General features: G+C 47.7%; 1 protein-coding gene, 1 long non-coding RNA gene, 3 other non-coding genes and 1 pseudogene across 5 annotated transcripts; 5 read left to right on the top strand and 1 right to left on the bottom strand.

The window, feature by feature from the left end:
• The first annotated feature begins 4950 nt into the window (after positions 1–4950).
• Positions 4951–15824, top strand: NCL (nucleolin). Its single transcript, XM_516145.8, has 14 exons — positions 4951–6251; positions 7270–7386; positions 8573–9050; positions 9722–9922; positions 10030–10116; positions 10301–10442; positions 11478–11602; positions 12211–12334; positions 12800–12957; positions 13477–13600; positions 13837–13970; positions 14460–14586; positions 14958–15181; positions 15315–15824. The coding sequence occupies exons 1-14, from the start codon at positions 6234–6236 to the stop codon at positions 15389–15391; spliced, it is 2136 nt and encodes a 711-aa protein (XP_516145.5). The 5' UTR covers positions 4951–6233; the 3' UTR covers positions 15392–15824.
• On the top strand, positions 10154–10223 carry LOC112208482 (small nucleolar RNA SNORD82). Its single transcript, XR_002942960.1, has one exon. It is a non-coding gene; the product is annotated as a small nucleolar RNA SNORD82 (small nucleolar RNA).
• On the top strand, positions 14074–14153 carry LOC112208483 (small nucleolar RNA SNORD20). Its single transcript, XR_002942961.1, has one exon. It is a non-coding gene; the product is annotated as a small nucleolar RNA SNORD20 (small nucleolar RNA).
• LOC112208476 (small nucleolar RNA SNORA75) lies at positions 14646–14782 on the top strand. The gene has a single exon (XR_002942954.1). It is a non-coding gene; the product is annotated as a small nucleolar RNA SNORA75 (small nucleolar RNA).
• LOC129143437 (uncharacterized) lies at positions 15698–17660 on the bottom strand. Its single transcript, XR_008546869.2, has 2 exons — positions 17175–17660; positions 15698–16072 (listed from the first exon to the last, which is right to left on the bottom strand). It is a non-coding gene; the product is annotated as an uncharacterized LOC129143437 (long non-coding RNA).
• LOC112208410 (HIG1 domain family member 2A-like) overlaps positions 17373–17859 on the top strand; it is a 16257-nt pseudogene continuing 15770 nt past the window's right edge.

Below are 17859 nucleotides of genomic sequence, written 5' to 3'. Positions count from 1 at the left end.
GGAATGGCTGGGTTAATCCAGGCGGGAACTTGAGCAGGGGCAGTAAGAGAAGGGCGGTGGAAAGCAGAGTGGACCCACTCCAAAGACACTCGAAGCCCAGGCTGGGGTGACTGGGAGCTGAGGGAGAGGTCAGGGTCTAGACAATGCTATGATCTGAATGCTGGTGTCCCTCCAAATTCATATGTTGAAAGCTAATCCCCAAGGCAAGAGTATGAAGAGGTGGTGCCTGTAGGAGGTGGTTAGCTCCGGAGGCTCCGCCCTTGAGAATGGGATTAATGTCCTTTTAAAAGGGGCTCACAGGAGCCTGTGGGCTCCTTCTGCCTCTGAAGAAGCAGCAAAAAGGGCACCGTCTAGGAGAGAGGTCTTCACAGACACCAAATCTGCCAGTGCTTTGATCTTGGATATCCAGCCTCCAGAACTGTAACACATTTCTTTTTTTTTTTTTTTAATTTTTTTTCTTTTTTTAAAATTTATTATTATTATACTTTAAGTTTTAGGGTACATGTGCACAATGTGCAGGTAACACATTTCTGTTGTTTATAAAGGACCCCGTCTAAAGTTATAGCAGCTCCAGCAGACTAAGATAACGTACTGGCTCTTGGCTAGGTAAGCTGGGAGCTGTCTCTCCTTTATTGAGGTAGGAAAGACAGCAGTTCAGGGGTGGAGGAAGAGGCTGAATTCACAGTGGGACACTCTACTTGGAGTCTGAAGTTTTATAGGGCACCAAAGGGAGATGTCTGCTAAGCCACTGGGTTAATGAGGAAGAAAGTTGCTCCTGAAGAAACCCTGATTTGGGAACCTTCAGATGGCACTGCCCATGGGAAGGTGGAGCCGCTGTGGAGGAGTGGCCCCAAGTAGGTGGGGTACACACAGATGGTAGCTGAGGCCACCAGATAAGGGTGTTACCAGTGAGAGAAAGTCGAGGGGAGAGAAAGGTGCAAACACTCTTCTTTGAGAAAGGAAGAAGGTAGGCAAAGAGGAAAGAGGCCAGGAGAGAGAAGTGTCAGGGAGGCAGAGGGGAAGCTCCAAGGAGGATGTGGTCAAGAGACAGAAGCTGCAGAAGGGTCAAGAGAGATGAGAGATAAGGTCTGCAAGGGGTCCTTCTGGCTAGCAACAAAGAGCGTGTTGTAGGGCACCTACAGGGGCAGGGTTGTAGGGCACCTGCAGGGGCTGGGAGCCTGGGGGACCTGGTGGAGCTGGGAGCAACTGTTGTCAACTCTTCCCAAGAGCTTGTTCCTGAAAAAGGCAATGGAAGGGAAGGAGGTATTGAAATGGCAGGTGGCAGGCCAGGCGTGGTGGCTCACGCCTGTAATCCCAGCACTTTGGGAGGCTGAGGCAGGCGAATCAGGAGATCAGGAGATGGAGACCATCCTGGCTAACACGGTGAAACCCTGTCTCTACTAAAAATACAAAAAATTAGCCAGGCGTGGTGGTGGGCGCCTGTAGTCCCAGCTACTCGGGAGGCTGAGGCAGGGGAATCGCTTGAACACAGGAGGCGGAGCTTGCAGTGAGCCGAGATTACGCCACTGCACTCCAGCCTGGGCAACAGAGCAAGACTCTGTCTCAAAAACAAACAAATAAAAAATACAAAAAGTAGCTGGGCGTGGTAGCAAACGCCTGTAGTCTTAGCTACTTGAGGGGCTGAGGTGGGAGGATCACCTGAGCCTGGGATATCGAGGCTGCAGTGAGCTGTGTTAACACCACTGGACTCCAGCCTGGCCAACAGAGTGAGTCCAAACACACACACACACACACACACCCACACACCCACACACCCACACACCAAAAAACACAAAAAAGTGGCGAGTGACAGCTGAGGAGATCACTGTAGTGGGACCCCCAGGAGGAGGTGAGGAGGGGCTCGCTGGCACAGGGGAAGGGGTGCTATAGAGAAAGACTCTGGTTTCCTTGGGGCTTTGGAGTGGCAGAGAGAGCTCAGGATGTCTGCAAATGTATGGAAATCAGAGGGTGGGAATCCCTCTGGGAGGTTTGTCCTTCCCTATGAAGGAGAAGATAGAGTAACTCTGTTGACAGGGAGGGCAGAGAAGGAGAGGTGAGGGGCCTGAGGGAAGAAGCTTGGCATAGAGGCTGGGGAGAGGGAAATGAGAGCGTTCAGGAGCTCCTGGAAGATGATCTGGGCTAGCAGCTGGGGCTGCTACCAGGGCAGCTGCTGGGAGGGCAGGGCATTTGGAGGCCCCAAATCTGCATCATCACAGATTTCTCTCCAGCAGGGCCCAACCTCCTGGATGGAGAGGCCTGGGAGGTGCAGCAGGGAAGTTGGGGATGACGTTGATCTGGGGCCCACAACACCCTCCTCCAGCAGGCTCAGGGGCCTGCGGTTGTTGGCAACGGGCTGACTCTACCTCTGGGTGAACAGGTGAAGCTTCTCGGGCTGCCTCGGGAAGACAAAGGCTGGGTTCTCTGGCTCCGGCTCCTGGGACCCTGAGACACAGATGCCTCCTCAGGGAAAGACTCGCTAACACACTAAGCAAGGCCTGGCAAGGGAGGAAGAGCTTAGGGTCCCCCTTTGACATCTGGGGGAAAGTGTTGGGGAAGATCTGGGCAGTATCCAAAGGCCTCAGTGAACCCAAAGACAGAAGGAAGACAGAAGGAGGCTGGACTGGTAAAGGGAACTTCATAGCAGACACCCCAGGCCTTCGCACTCAGCAGACCTGGAGCTCTGGAAGCTGAGGCTGTGAACTCCCTCCCGGCCAGCTGGGGTGCCCAGTCCTGCCCTGCTCGGCCTACATGGCAGGGACTCACCCTGCAGGCTTTGTGGGCTGGGTGCTGGCTGGGTCTGGCCAGCCCTACCTGCAACTCAGGGGGAGGAGCAGGAGCAGGGGAGACACAGGATGTCCCCAACCTCCTGACCTTCTGAAGCTTCCCTGGCATCAGCCCGGGCCCTCATCATAGCCTTCAGTGGAAGAGCCTGGAAGGGGGGCAGCTGCTTCCTGCTCAGTCCCCTCGGCTTCTCAGCAATTCTATCCCTCATGTCACCACGTCCCTGCGCTAAGCTCCCTCTTTTTTAAATACTCAATGTGATTTTTCTTGGCTAGTTGGAGCCTAACTGAGACACTTATTTCCTAGAAGCCCAGTCCTGGGAAGTGGAGTTAATCCTTGGAAGCCTGCAGACCCCCTCCAGTGGGCTGTCAGATCCTAGCATGAGTATGAGGCCCACTATGGCCGACTGGGTCTCAGGGGTCAGAAGTGCCCATGGGTGTCCCAAGTGGGTGCCTCACTACACAGGTTTCATGGGGGGCAGCCAGGCCACAGCAGCAGACAGAGTTGGGCCGGGTCCATGCAGGCCCGAAGAAGCAGCCAGTGGCCACTCAAGGCAGTGGTACCCCTGCAGCTTCTTGGCTGGTGTCTGAGACTAGTCACACTCCCCACAATAATTAGAGCCATGCTCACACCTCTCCCCACCATCTAGTTCTTCCTCTGCTAAAACGTGGAGCACTGTCTCCCAGCCTTGGAGCTCAGGGGCAGCAGATAACCTGAGCCAGCTGGAGCAGGTGGGGTCGCTCTTGGCTGGAACTGCCATGGAAAACCCCAACCAAAGACAGCACTTGGGAGAACATCTATGAAAATGTAAAAGTCCATACCCTTGACCCAGCTGTTCTACAGATATGATTTGTGTAAAATAACGCAAGTGAGAATATTTGCTATAGCAGTTTGTAATGGCCAAACATAGCAAAAAACCCTAACTATCCAGCAATGGTGACTAGATAAATTGTGATCCTTCCACACAAGGAATGCCATGTAGCTATTAAAAAGAATGAGGCAGCTCTACATGTGCTGATGTAGGATGAGTTACAAGATACATATAGTTAACACAAAAGAAGAGCTCAGAACAGTGTATATGATAGCGTTTGTATTAAATATAACAAATATACTTGTCTATTTGCACGTACGGCTGAATCTGGAAGGATATACAAGAGACTGCCACTGCCTTGAGACTGGGAGGCCTAGGGGACAGGAACGGGAGGGAGACCTTTTATTGTGCACCTGTTTGAATCTTTTGAATTTTGCACTATGTGTATACTTTACAATTCAATAAATACTCATGTTTTCAAAAGAAAACAAAAAAGCATTTAGAAACAAACAGGCCAGACGTGGTGGCTCACCTTTGGGAGGCTGAGGGGGGAGGATTGATATAGCTGGGGATGTCAAGGCTGCAGTGAGCCATGATCCTGCCACTGCACTCCAGCCTGGGGGACAGAGTGAGATTCTGTCTCAAAAAAAAGAAACTGGGATGACACAGCAGTGTCTTCACTTATATCCTACGCCTCCACTGCTAGCTAAGCGACCCTGGACAAGTTAATTTACCTCTATGTCCCAGTTTCTGTAAAACAGTGGTAACTTTTTGGAAAGGTTATTTTGAAGAGTAAGTTAATTAATATGTAAAGAGCTGGAAGAGCGCCTGGCACTGAATCAGCATTATGAAGTGTTAGATATTGCTATTTTGCTGCCCCAGACCAACTCCAAAGCAACGCCACTTGAGCCATGCCGGCTCTCCCTGCTGCTGCTTCTACCTAAATACTTCATTCATTTAACAAATAATTTTATTTTCTTTCTTTTTTTTTTTTTTTGAGATGGGGTTTCGCTCTTGTTACTCAGGCTGGAGTTCAATGACGCGATCTCGGCTCACTGCAACCTCCGCCTCCTGGGCTCAAGCGATCCTCTCATCTCAGCCTCCCGAGTAGCTGGGACTCCAGGCGAGCGCCACCATGCCCAATTATTTTTTGTGTGGAGACAGGGTCGCATTATATTACCCAGGCCGGTCTCAAGTTCCTGGACTCAAGCGATCCTCCTGCATCAGCCTCCCAAAGTACTGGGATTACAGGCATGAGCCATCGCACCCGGCCTTAACAAATGCTTTTCTTTCTGAGACGGAGTCTCGCTCTGTCGCCCAGGCTGCAGTGCAGTGGGCACTGCAACCTCCGCCTCCCCGGTTCATGCGCCTCGGCCTCCCAAAATGCTGGGATTGCGGATCTGAGCCACCGCGCCCGGCCTGAGGTGATTTTTAACAAGTACAGCCGTAGCTGCAGATATCCTGGTTCTGTAGGAACAATGAGGTATGGATGGATCCATAGCTGGACCTATGGATGGGATGGATCCCCGGTAGGCCCTGGACAGAGGGAAATGCTCTGGTTTTCGAGTGAGACCCACCCACAAAGCTAACCGTGGAAGTCACTGGCGGCCTCCTTCGCCCTGCCGCCGGGGAACCCTGCCGGTGGCTCTCGACCTGCTCCCGGGCCATCTGGTGACACTGACTTCGCAGCCACCACCTTAATTGGCGCATTCGACCCAAATAATAACCAGGGAACCTGTGGGCGGTCAAAGGCCCGGCTCTGCGGTCGGCCCTCCCAGGCCCCTCTCCCTGCCCTGTGAGGCCAGAAAGTTACTTCTCCGAGGCCGTTCCCCATGTCGAGAAATATCTCCCGCTTGAGGTTCTGTGGGGTAGGGGAGGTTCGTGCATTTCTCACAGAAAACCTCGCACAGACCCGCGACTGCCTTTATTAACAGCTCTCAGGAGACTGCCTGCAGCCGGGGGTGCCTCCGGCCCCATGCTCGCGGGCAAGCAGGGCTACGCTGTGCCTCCAAAAGGGCCAACGGGAACTCTGCGGTCCCTGAACTTCCGGTGCTGGCGGACTCCTCGCTCCAGGGCCACCAGAAGCCGCGGCGTGAGTGCGTGCCGGGACCGAGCGCGGGGTATCTAAGGAACTCCAAGGCTGCCCGAGCCTACGGACCCAGCCACATTGGCGAACCGGAGACCGCCCGATTCCACCACCCCCTCGCTCCCCTCACAGCCGGCGCCAAAAACGCCAGTCCCACGACGCAGGCCGGGACCCGCGCGCCCACGGCCCAATCAGCGCGGGCCTTGCACAAAGCGAGCCCCGCCCCCACGGCGCCGTTGCCAGCCCCTCCCCCTCCCGTGGCCGCCTCGGCCCGCCTACTCCCCGCCCCGCGCCGTTCACGGTTAGAGGCTCGCGATTGGCTCATGGGGACGGCCGCGAGCTTTGGTTGGTCGGCGCGGAGTCACGAGGGCGCCGTCGTCGCCTTTCCACAGGCGATTACTGGGCAGGCTCAGTCTTTCGCCTCAGTCTCGAGCTCTCGCTGGCCTTCGGGTGTACGTGCTCCGGGATCTTCAGCACCCGCGGCCGCCATCGCCGTCGCTTGGCTTCTTCTGGACTCATCTGCGCCACTTGTCCGCTTCACACTCCGCCGCCATCATGGTGAAGCTCGCGAAGGTAAACGGCCTTGAGCGCGAGCGCAGACGTGTAGGCCTGCTTTCCGAGGGGCGAGCGCGGCGCCGCGGGGAGGAGGGCCTGCGCGCAATCCCGGGCGCGTTCTAGGGCGCCATGCTGCGGGAAGTCTCGCGCGATTAGTGGGGAGGTCTCGCGGCTTCTGGCTACTTGGTGGCGAGGTGAAGAGGTTCTGCAGGTGCTGGGGGCGGCGAACGCGGCGGGAAAGACAGAGTCACTGAGCGCGGGGAGGGGGCGCTGGGTCTTGGGGTGGAGAGATGAGACCAAACTCTTGCGACGCGTACGAGCTGGGACTCGACTCCTGACGCACGTGCCCGGGAGCGCGGCCTGCCACGTGGGCCGCGCCGCGTGGGTCCTGGAATCTCCAGAGGGACCGGTGCCTTGGGCCGGGAAATGGCGGTATCGGCCCTAGTCGGAGTCCCGGCTGCGCTCGGATGTCTCCGCCCCGGCCTGGCAAACCGACACGTGGTGGGCCCCGGAAGGTGGCTCTGCCGCGTGCTTTTTGCGCTGTGTTTCGGGCACGTGGTGGCCTACCAGGTACCCCCACGTGGCCGCGCCGCCTCTTTAAGGGGCGGGGTTGTCTCGCTGGTAAAGGCATAAGCTTCATGAGAAAATGAAGGTAGTCATTTTTTTAAGTGCCTTAATGATCTTCACCGTTAATTTGGATTCAGATGAGGGTGGTAGAATAAAGTACCGGGATTTGTAGTATTAAAACACGGTTGTGCTTAACTAAGGTAACGGGAGGAGAAATCATTTCTTCAGGTTGACTTTTTACCTTAGGGCAGGTTTTCTGTTGGTAAAGCCTGGAAGGAAAAATGTGGGCGGTTGAGAGTAGTCCCTCTTGCATTGCCATCAGGAGTAGTTTCTATGTTAGTTGTGGTGTTTGGCACTATGAGAAATGGATCTGAGGACGGAGATGATGGCGTATGAACACTAATGGCAAAATGTGAATGGCCTGAAATGTCGAGGTGGAGGTGTAATGATCTACTTGTGTCCATTTTAGGCAGGTAAAAATCAAGGTGACCCCAAGAAAATGGCTCCTCCTCCAAAGGAGGTAGAAGAAGATAGTGAAGATGAGGAAATGTCAGAAGATGAAGAAGATGATAGCAGTGGAGAAGAGGTAATTTTATCCAACTTAATGCAGAATTATGTTAAAACTACAAAATGGAGAGTTAAGACATGAAATTGGATATCTGTGGCAAAAATAAGATTTTATTTATCCAGGTATGTCTTATTGTAGTGGTTGAGTGTTTCACAAGCTCTTCATTGACATGTCAAGATGTCATTTGGCTAAGTATTTGAATGTGAGTGTGAGACGAGATCTGGGGATTTCTTTTCCATGTGCCTCTGCAGGGCTTGGAGTGTGATTTGTTGTGTTAAATCATTACATTTTTCCAGTTTCAACATGTTAGCCTCACCCCCACATGTAGAGCTGGGCATTGTATTCAGATCTGAGGATAACCTTACCAGATTCCTTTCCTAGCCTCCAATTAAAATTAATTGGTCTCCATTCCATTATATATAAACTTTGTAATACTACTCACTGTGTTTTATAGTTATTTCTGGTGTAGACTGAGGGCTGCCACCTCTCTTTGTGTTACCATTGACCCTCTTTAGCACTCCTGGCCTTTTATTTGCTCACTATAAAGACAGCTGAGCACTGAATTGTGCTCAGGTTTCTCGTTGAGAACTGAATGAAAGTTTTACTCTTCCACACATTGCCTGATAAAACTACGGGATTTTAATGTAGCTAAACGATGACTTTTATCACACTACCATGCACACTCTTTGATGTGTGATAGTTTTGTAAGGAATATTTATATTTAGCCTATTCATTTTTTGTCTCAGGTCCTAAGAATTGAGCTTCACCGGGCTTGGTACCGCCACCCACTGTAGGAGCCCCAAATGATTTAATAAGTTAATGCTTGGAGCCTCCTATATGTAAGGTTCTGAATAATTTACACATAGCAATTCATGATCCTTAAACATGTAAGGATGATACTATTACCATTTTCAGATGAGAAAGTTGGGGCTTGGGGAAAGTATGAGGTGTAAGAATTCAGAGGGTCTGGTTCAGAGGTATTTTAAGTGTTCAAAAGAGTTCCTTATGTCTGGGTATTCACCTTATGATAGGGGCTCTGACTTAAGACAACATAACAGAAGCCTGGAGTTTAACATGCTAATGTGTCTAGTGCATGTGGTCTTGAACCAGAGGCATTGCCAGAGTCTAACAACTCATTGGGACCGTGGTTATCTTTTTGGGTGTGGGGCTGGACTTACTGGTTTGGTTTTCATTTATTCTCAAGGTCGTCATACCTCAGAAGAAAGGCAAGAAGGCTGCTGCAACCTCAGCAAAGAAGGTGGTAGTTTCCCCAACAAAAAAGGTTGCAGTTGCCACACCAGCCAAGAAAGCAGCTGTCACTCCAGGCAAAAAGGCAGCAGCAACACCTGCCAAGAAGACAGTTACACCAGCCAAAGCAGTTACCACACCTGGCAAGAAGGGAGCCACACCAGGCAAAGCATTGGTAGCAACTCCTGGTAAGAAGGGTGCTGCCATCCCAGCCAAGGGGGCAAAGAATGGCAAGAATGCCAAGAAGGAAGACAGTGATGAAGAGGAGGAGGATGACAGTGAGGAGGATGAGGAGGATGACGAGGACGAGGATGAGGATGAAGATGAAATTGAACCAGCAGCGATGAAAGCAGCAGCTGCTGCCCCTGTCTCAGAGGATGAGGACGATGAGGATGACGAAGATGATGAGGATGACGATGACGATGAGGAAGATGGTAAGGAGTTGTCTTGGTAGTTACTGGGCTTCTGATTACAAGGTATCTTGAGATTCTGGGATCAACATATTCCTTCCACGACAACCTGGAGATGAGATTAGAATCCTTGTGGGAATTCTCTGGGTTGTTGTGGTGTGCTAGACTTAATTACCCATGAATGATTTTTGTGCCTCTTGAGAAAATTTCAATAGCACATTCTATTAGTGTTTTTTATAATGTAGGATTTTGTTTCTAAGTGATTTTTTTTTTTTTAATTTTTTTGAGATGGAGCTTTTGCTGTTTCCCAGGCTGGAGTGCAATGGCGCGCTATCTCGGCTCACTGCAGCCTCCATCTCCTGGGTTCAAGCAGTTCTGCCTCAGCCTCCCGAGTAGCTGGGATTACAGGTGCCCACCACCACACCCTACTAATTTTTGTATTTTTAGTAGAGACGACATTTCACCATGTTGGCCAGGCTGGTCTCGAACTTTTCACCTCAGGTGATCCACCCACCTTGGTCTCCCAAAGTGCTAGGATTACAGGCGTGAGCCACTGCGCCCGGCCCCAAGTGATCTGTTCTTGCCATGACTGTTAACTAAACATGGTGACAGGATTGCATTTTCTTTACATTAGATTTGAAAACCGATGTTGGTTTTGGGAGATTGCTGCAATTTTTAGGTGACTTCTCTTTCAGACTCTGAAGAAGAAGCTATGGAGACTACACCAGCCAAAGGAAAGAAAGCTGCAAAAGTTGTTCCTGTGAAAGCCAAGAACGTGGCTGAGGATGAAGATGAAGAAGAGGATGATGAGGACGAGGATGACGACGACGACGAAGATGATGATGAAGATGATGATGATGAAGATGATGAGGAGGAGGAAGAAGAGGAGGAGGAAGGTACTTAAATTAGATTCTGACATACATTGACATGAGTTATGTTTAAAGGAGGCACTTAAGTGTTTGTGGCTACTGATGTGTGATACATTGTTTGACATCTTGTCCAGAGCCTGTCAAAGAAGCACCTGGAAAACGAAAGAAGGAAATGGCCAAACAGAAAGCAGCTCCTGAAGCCAAGAAACAGAAAGTGGAAGGTAACTTGCAGAATTAGGGGATATGGGGGAGATAAACAGCACAAATGATGAATAACAAAGGGACTTAATACTGAAACCTGATGTTACATTGTAGTGTGCTGATGTGCTATGTATAGAAATTTTGCTTTGGAAACTAACTTTTTACCACACTACAAGTAGACTGAGTTGAGCTTTTTTTGTGCAGGCACAGAACCGACTACGGCTTTCAATCTCTTTGTTGGAAACCTAAACTTTAACAAATCTGCTCCTGAATTAAAAACTGGTATCAGCGATGTTTTTGCTAAAAATGATCTTGCTGTTGTGGATGTCAGAATTGGTATGACTAGGTAAGTGCTTCACTGCACGTTACATACACGTGGGTCTGTTAATGCTTTTCCTTCCCCTGTTAGCACAGTTACTTTAGCCTGCCACTGTTAAACATGAATACTGTAAACATCTTCAAGGATTAGCATTAGTGAACTAAGTTAGAATTAAACTGTAGATCCCCTAAGTTGCAATTTCCATAATCAGTCGTAACTTGGTATAGCACAGAATAATTTTTAGTAAGTTTTTTTGTTGTTTGTTTTTGTTATTTATTGAGACGGACGCTGGCTTTTGCTCAGGCTGGAGTACAGTGGCGCAATCTTGGCTCACTGCAACCTCTGCCTCCCGGGTTCAAGCGATTCTCCTGCCTAAGCCTCCCGAGTAGCTGGGATTACAGGTGCACTTCACCATGTCTGGCTAATTTTTGTATTTTTAGTTGAGATGGGGTTTCACCATGTTGGTCAGGCTGGTTTTGAACTCCTGACCTCAAGTGATCCACCCACCTCGGCCTCTCGAAGTGCTGGGATTACAGGCGTGAGCCACTGTTCCCTGCCAGTAAGTTTTAATAATTTGGTGTTAGGTGGGAGAATCGCTTGAACCTGGGAGGCAGAGGTTGCAGTGAGCCAAGTTCGCGCCACTGTACTCCAGCCTGGGCAACAGATTGAGACACCGTCTCAATTTAAAATAATGTTTATTTTCTTGGAAGTACCTGAAACTATTAGACCTGTCTAGTCATCATAGTGAATACTTTTATCCAGACAGGATTCTCCTGTATTAGTGTTTACAGGTGTTCTTTTGTCAGCTGCTACTGTGAATTCTTATAAGCAATTTAGCTCCATGATGAAGACCTCAAACGTGAATGTGCATGTCATATCTTCGTGCTGAGACCTTGTTCTGTAGCTGCAGTTTGCAGAGCCTTGACTTTGTTTTGCTAATACTAGGGGTGCTTTTTTAAATGTGATCTTTGTTTGCACCATCACATTTGTCTAGAATACATATTGTGGATTTTGATTTGTGTTTTCACCTGTTGTAATTTTGCCCTCCTCTCCACCTTGAAGGAAATTTGGTTATGTGGATTTTGAATCTGCTGAAGACCTGGAGAAAGCGTTGGAACTCACTGGTTTGAAAGTCTTTGGCAATGAAATTAAACTAGAGAAACCAAAAGGAAAAGACAGTAAGAAAGGTATGTAAGGCTTTATGAGATTATGCAATGAACTCAGGAGCTAGACTGCTAGGGAAAATGCTTTGTAACCCATTTCCCTTGGTTTCCTCTTATTTTTTTAAATCATTTTTTTCCTTTGGTTTCCTCTTAATGTGGGAATTAAATGAGCTACAGTGTTTACAAGAGTACTTGGCACTGCTTGTCAGTGTTATAGTGTAAATTCCTGAGTTAGGCAAGCGAGCACTTTTATACAGAACAAGAATTATTAGATGCCCCTAAATTAACGTAAAGGGATCTTTCTTCACTGAAACTAGATAAGGTCCCTAATTACTCTCTATATACAGTTGTAATGTTTTGAATTGGTACATTCACTTTTTTTGTTATGCGCGTCTACTCTAGGTTGAACTCCAGTGTACCTAACAGATAGTTTGACATCAGCTGTGACAACATGGAGGGACCACTTGTGTGTTGACACTGCTATATCTCCATATTTAGCACCGAGCCTTGTACATTATAGGATCTCAATTATTTGTTGAATAGAGCTATGTGTGTTTTTCCCGTCTTTTTGTTGTTGCCCCCCACCTTTGGTTTTTCAGGCCACAGAGCTCATTTTTGTTTTTTTAATCTAGAGCGAGATGCGAGAACACTTTTGGCTAAAAATCTCCCTTACAAAGTCACTCAGGATGAATTGAAAGAAGTGTTTGAAGATGCTGCAGAGATCAGATTAGTCAGCAAGGATGGGAAAAGTAAAGGGTATGTTCTGTCTATATAAATGTAAGGGTTTTATTAACATTAATGCACTTTCCTGCTTTATAAAAGAAATATTGGTTTGATTTCCTTAGGCGTGTAATCTTGGACAGTTTAACCTGTAAATTTGTGCCTCAGTAACCCATCTGTACCATGGGGATAATGTACTTATAGGGTGATTTTAAAAGACAAGCTAATACTTATAAAGAAGCAAGAAATGTGCCTAGCTTACAATAAATACTTTGTAAGTAGTAGCAGTTCTTTCAGTGAGGTGAGGTTACTATGAAAAAATTCCAAGTATTTGTAAAACTAGTGGGAAGTAAGAGGGAAGCTCGAGTTTTGATTGAAAAGTGGCATAAAACTAAGGGCATTTATTGTACTCAGATCTGAAGCAAGTTCTGTGTTGCTGAGGTAAAAGCATTTGTGTTAATATGGTTTTAAAAACCATGAGTTCTTCTCCCTCCATTGCAGGATTGCTTATATTGAATTTAAGACAGAAGCTGATGCAGAGAAAACCTTTGAAGAAAAGCAGGGAACAGAGATCGATGGGCGATCTATTTCCCTGTACTATACTGGAGAGAAAGGTCAAAATCAAGACTATAGAGGTGGAAAGAATAGCACTTGGAGTGGTAAGAAATTAGGCTTGTTACAAGGTTCCAGAATTGGTGGAGGGAACTCCTTTGTGTCTTTGTATTTCATAAGTTTATAAATACTTTTTAATCAAAGTTACTTAAATGTAGGTGAAGATCAAGGACATGATACCCCAAGTCATACTCTTATTTGGAATAGTAATTTCCAATCTTGAATGAGAGCTCTAAAATCATTTTGCATTGGAATACAGTAGGCAAATCAAGCTTCCTTTGTAGGCATGTTTTATACTTTAAATGACTTTGACCATGTGCGTTTTGAACTCAGATGATTCTAGGAAAACAGACCAGTCATCAGCCTATGTAAGAACAACCAGCAGGACATTGCAACACGTACTAGGTGCTTAATATGTTGAGTAACAGAAATGGATTTAGCTTACATCATGAGTATTTGTATATTAACTCAAGCACTGAAATTCTTAGGAATAAGATATTACTGTTGTGACCGAAGCTGGGAACCACTGTTTCAGAGTTTCAGGAATGTGGCATCTCTATTTGCAGGTGAATCAAAAACTCTGGTTTTAAGCAACCTCTCCTACAGTGCAACAGAAGAAACTCTTCAGGAAGTATTTGAGAAAGCAACTTTTATCAAAGTACCCCAGAACCAAAATGGCAAATCTAAAGGGTAAGATAATACCTTTATATCATCAGTTATAGGCTATATATGTCTTAGAGGTCTAAAGGAACGTAAGGTCATGTGATCCTGTCAGAAAAGCCAAATAATTTTAGCTACGTAAATGAGTGTAAAATAAAGATCATCATTTAGGTACCAACTTGAGAGAAGGGGCTTGGCAGCATCATGTGACAGTGAAGGAGCATGTGCCTGGTAACTTACTCTAAGCATTAACTGTTCATCCTCAGGTATGCATTTATAGAGTTTGCTTCATTCGAAGACGCTAAAGAAGCTTTAAATTCCTGTAATAAAAGGGAAATTGAGGGCAGAGCAATCAGGCTGGAGTTGCAAGGACCCAGGGGATCCCCTAATGCCAGAAGCCGTAAGTTCACCTGGTTAGGGTGCTGTGGTTGGGGGTAGCACTCTCAGTGCTTTATTTTTTGCACAAATTCTGTGTTTCCTGTTGCTACTGAGTGAACAATAACTGGATATGATGACTGATTACCTGAGAAATAATTGATGAAATCTCAAGAAAATTCCTCTAGATAGTCAAGTTCTGATCCAGCTGTGTCAACTCAGAGTAGCAAGTTTGCCCATGATTTCCTGCCCCATCCAGTGGGCAGCACCTGCTTGGGTTGCTTCTCCCACTTTCCATAGAAGATCTGGGGCAGGATATCAACTATGCAATGGCAATTAAAAAATGTAAACCCAGAATAGCCTTACTTTAATTAAGGACTAGTTGGCTTAGTTGCTTTTAACTGCTTTTTCACTAAAACAAGTATTCTTGGCTAGTAGTCATACTAGGCATTGTGCAAATTCAGTGTTACGAACTGTGACTTCACATAAAGTCACATTTTTTTTTCCTTCCCAGAGCCATCCAAAACTCTGTTTGTCAAAGGCCTGTCTGAGGATACCACTGAAGAGACATTAAAGGAGTCATTTGACGGCTCCGTTCGGGCAAGGATAGTTACTGACCGGGAAACAGGGTCCTCCAAAGGGTAAGGTGCTGCTTCCACTTGAAGGGGTTTTTGTTCTGTGCAGACCTTGAGTCTAATGTGTCTTCTCATTGAGCTCCTTTCTGTCTATCAGTGGCAGTTTATGGATTCGCACGAGAAGAAGAGAGAATTCACAGAACTAGCATTATTTTACCTTCTGTCTTTACAGAGGTATATTTAGCTGTATTGTGAGACATTCTGGGGTTCAAGCTGTCACACCAGTTAGTTTTCCATAGAGAGCTACTCTGTCACTGGTATCTTTTCCCAAATAAACAAGGCTACTTTCTGTGGGATGGCTCCCCAGCATGTACAGTTAACTTGGGACATGTGTAGTAGGTGCTTTTTATAATGGGCAATTTCATTTGGTGTTCTAGGTTTGGTTTTGTAGACTTCAACAGTGAGGAGGATGCCAAAGCTGCCAAGGAGGCCATGGAAGACGGTGAAATTGATGGAAATAAAGTTACCTTGGACTGGGCCAAACCTAAGGGTGAAGGTGGCTTCGGGGGTCGTGGTGGAGGCAGAGGCGGCTTTGGAGGACGAGGTGGTGGTAGAGGAGGCCGAGGAGGATTTGGTGGCAGAGGCCGGGGAGGCTTTGGAGGTAAGGCACGCAGAGATAGTGACACCACATAGCATGTGCTCTTCAGACCCTGTGCCCTGTCACGGTTCCTAATCACTGGGGAGGAGGAGCTTTGTACCCATTCTTTTAACAGTGTCTTGCCTTCCTCCTGTAGGGCGAGGCGGCTTCCGAGGAGGCAGAGGAGGAGGAGGTGACCACAAGCCACAAGGAAAGAAGACGAAGTTTGAATAGCTTCTGTCCCTCTGCTTTCCCTTTTCCATTTGAAAGAAAGGACTCTGGGGTTTTTACTGTTACCTGATCAATGACAGAGCCTTCTGAGGACATTCCAAGACAGTATACAGTCCTGTGGTCTCCTTGGAAATCCGTCTAGTTAACATTTCAAGGGCAATACCGTGTTGGTTTTGACTGGATATTCATATAAACTTTTTAAAGAGTTGAGTGATAGAGCTAACCCTTATCTGTAAGTTTTGAATTTATATTGTTTCATCCCATGTACAAAACCATTTTTTCCTACAAATAGTTTGGGTTTTGTTGTTGTTTCTTTTTGTTTTTTTGTTTTTTTCTTTTGCGTTCGTGGGGTTGTAAAAGAAAAGAAAGCAGAATGTTTTATCATGGTTTTTGCTTCAGCGGCTTTAGGACAAATTAAAAGTCAACTCTGGTGCCAGACGTGTTACTTCCTAAAGAGTGTTTCCCCTGGACTGTCACTGGAGAGCATGGCAAAGCCAGCTCTGCCACTTGCTTCACCCATCCCAATGGAAATGGCTTAGTGCGTGTTTCCTGTATCCCAGCCCTAACTAACTTGGTTGAAATGCTGGTGAGGGGACCTGCTCCTGCAGCCCTGGTGCTGACTTGAAGGCTGCTGCAGCTTCTCCTACTTTTAGCAGGTCTGAGGATTATGTCCTGAAGACGACTCTGGAAAGAGGTGCAGGAACACATTAGTCAGGTTTCCTAGGACAAGGAAGAGCTTCAGGGAAGAGCAGTGGCTAACTCCTGTAATCCCAACACTTGGGGAGGCCGAGGCAGGCAGATCAACTGAGGTCAGGAGTTGAAGACCAGCCTGGCCAACATGGTAAAAGCCCATCTCTACTAAAAATACAAAAATTAGCTGGGCATGGTGGTGTACTCCTGTAGTCCCAGCTACTCAGGAGGCTGAAGCGGGAGAGTCACGTGAACCCGGGAAGCAGAGTAAGCTGAGCACACACTACTATACTCCAGGCTGGGTAACAAAGCGAGACTCCCATCTCCCAAAAAGCAGTTCTGGAATAGAACTCAACGCTAGATGGATAGACCAATGGACACTTTGGAACCATGGGGCTGGGGAGGAAACTGCCCATCCAGTAAACCCCCAAAAAGCCATTTGTTCTGCACTACGTATATTGCTTATTCTTTCTGGTCTTAAGTACTTGCCTCTCAACCTCCCCTTTTAGTAAAAGACAAGGCCACGTGAGAGGCGGGACTATCAACATTGTGATGAATTTACTTGAAACCCAGTGCCCAAAATCAACGTAGGTAGCCAAGTCCAAAAACCTGTTCTAGTCAGACTAGTGAAATCAAACTGTGATACTTGGATAAGCTTAGAAGGAAATGTGAAGAATACGTAGCTGCTTTGGGTTTACTCTGGTTCATTTGGGCTGTTGAAATCTTAACATCCTTGGGCTTATCACCTACTGCTTGTCAGCCCTGTTCCATGTCCAGGGGATGGGGGTGGTGACAATCCAGTTCCAAGACCCTCATGCTCTAGAGAGGAAGGTGGCCAGCCAGGGTTGTAACTACGATGAAAAAGCAGTGGGAGGGTCTCCTATGAGGCAAGCCTAAGGACAAAAAGGAAGGCCTCGCAGCCCGTATTCTGGATAAGGAATTAAAAGCTCAGTTAATTGAAGCCCATCAGGCGTGTTGTGGATTAGGTCTGTTAGCTCTTAAATTGCAGCAAAGCACATAGTATGAACATAAGTATGCATTTATCTCCAGTGGCTTTCAAGAAAGATCCCGTGAGGCCGGGCACCGTGGGTCATACCTGTAATCCCAACACCTTGGGAAGCCTGGGTGTGGAGATGGCTTGAGACCAGCCTAGACAACAGTGAGACTCCCATCTCTACAAGAAAAATGAGGTGGCCGTGATGGCATAAGCCTGCAGTTCTCAGGAAGCTGAGGTGGGAGGATTGCTTGAGCCCGACACTGCACTCCAGCCTGGGTGACAAACAGCTTGAAAAACCTTGTGACTTGGTGTCTAGGTCTTCTGGAATCTATGAAATGATGCCTCCAGGGCTCTCCTCGGTTCCCTGCAGCCTTCACCGAGGTGAGAATGTGCTGCAGCTGGTTTCTTTGGGAGGCCTGTGGGTTAAAGTAAGCGATCGTCTATATGCCGTGTGGCCATCTACGAATAAGGGCTGGGATTGCTGGTGGCTCTGGTGCAGCACAGTCACTGCTTTTTCCATACTTGGAGAGCCTATGGGAGTGCGATTTTGATAGGGCTTGAATTGCAGGAAGAGCTCATGGCTCCCAAGGTGGGGCTTGCATTTCTATCAAGTAGCTGTTAATAATGGGGCAGTTGCTGGGCAACTGTGCTCAGCAGCTGGGCTTTTTCCTCAGCCCCTCTACTAACCTGCTGTGAGGCAAGACAAGGGCAGGACACTAACGTTCCTGTCTCCTGATTCTTTTTCTTTACCATTCCTTAAGAGAAGGAAAGCAGAGACGGTCCA

This window comes from Pan troglodytes, chromosome 13, assembly GCF_028858775.2.
Source record: "Pan troglodytes isolate AG18354 chromosome 13, NHGRI_mPanTro3-v2.0_pri, whole genome shotgun sequence".
NCBI classification, from domain to species: Eukaryota; Metazoa; Chordata; class Mammalia; order Primates; family Hominidae; genus Pan; species Pan troglodytes.
This window is presented reverse-complemented; position numbering and strand designations above follow the sequence as displayed.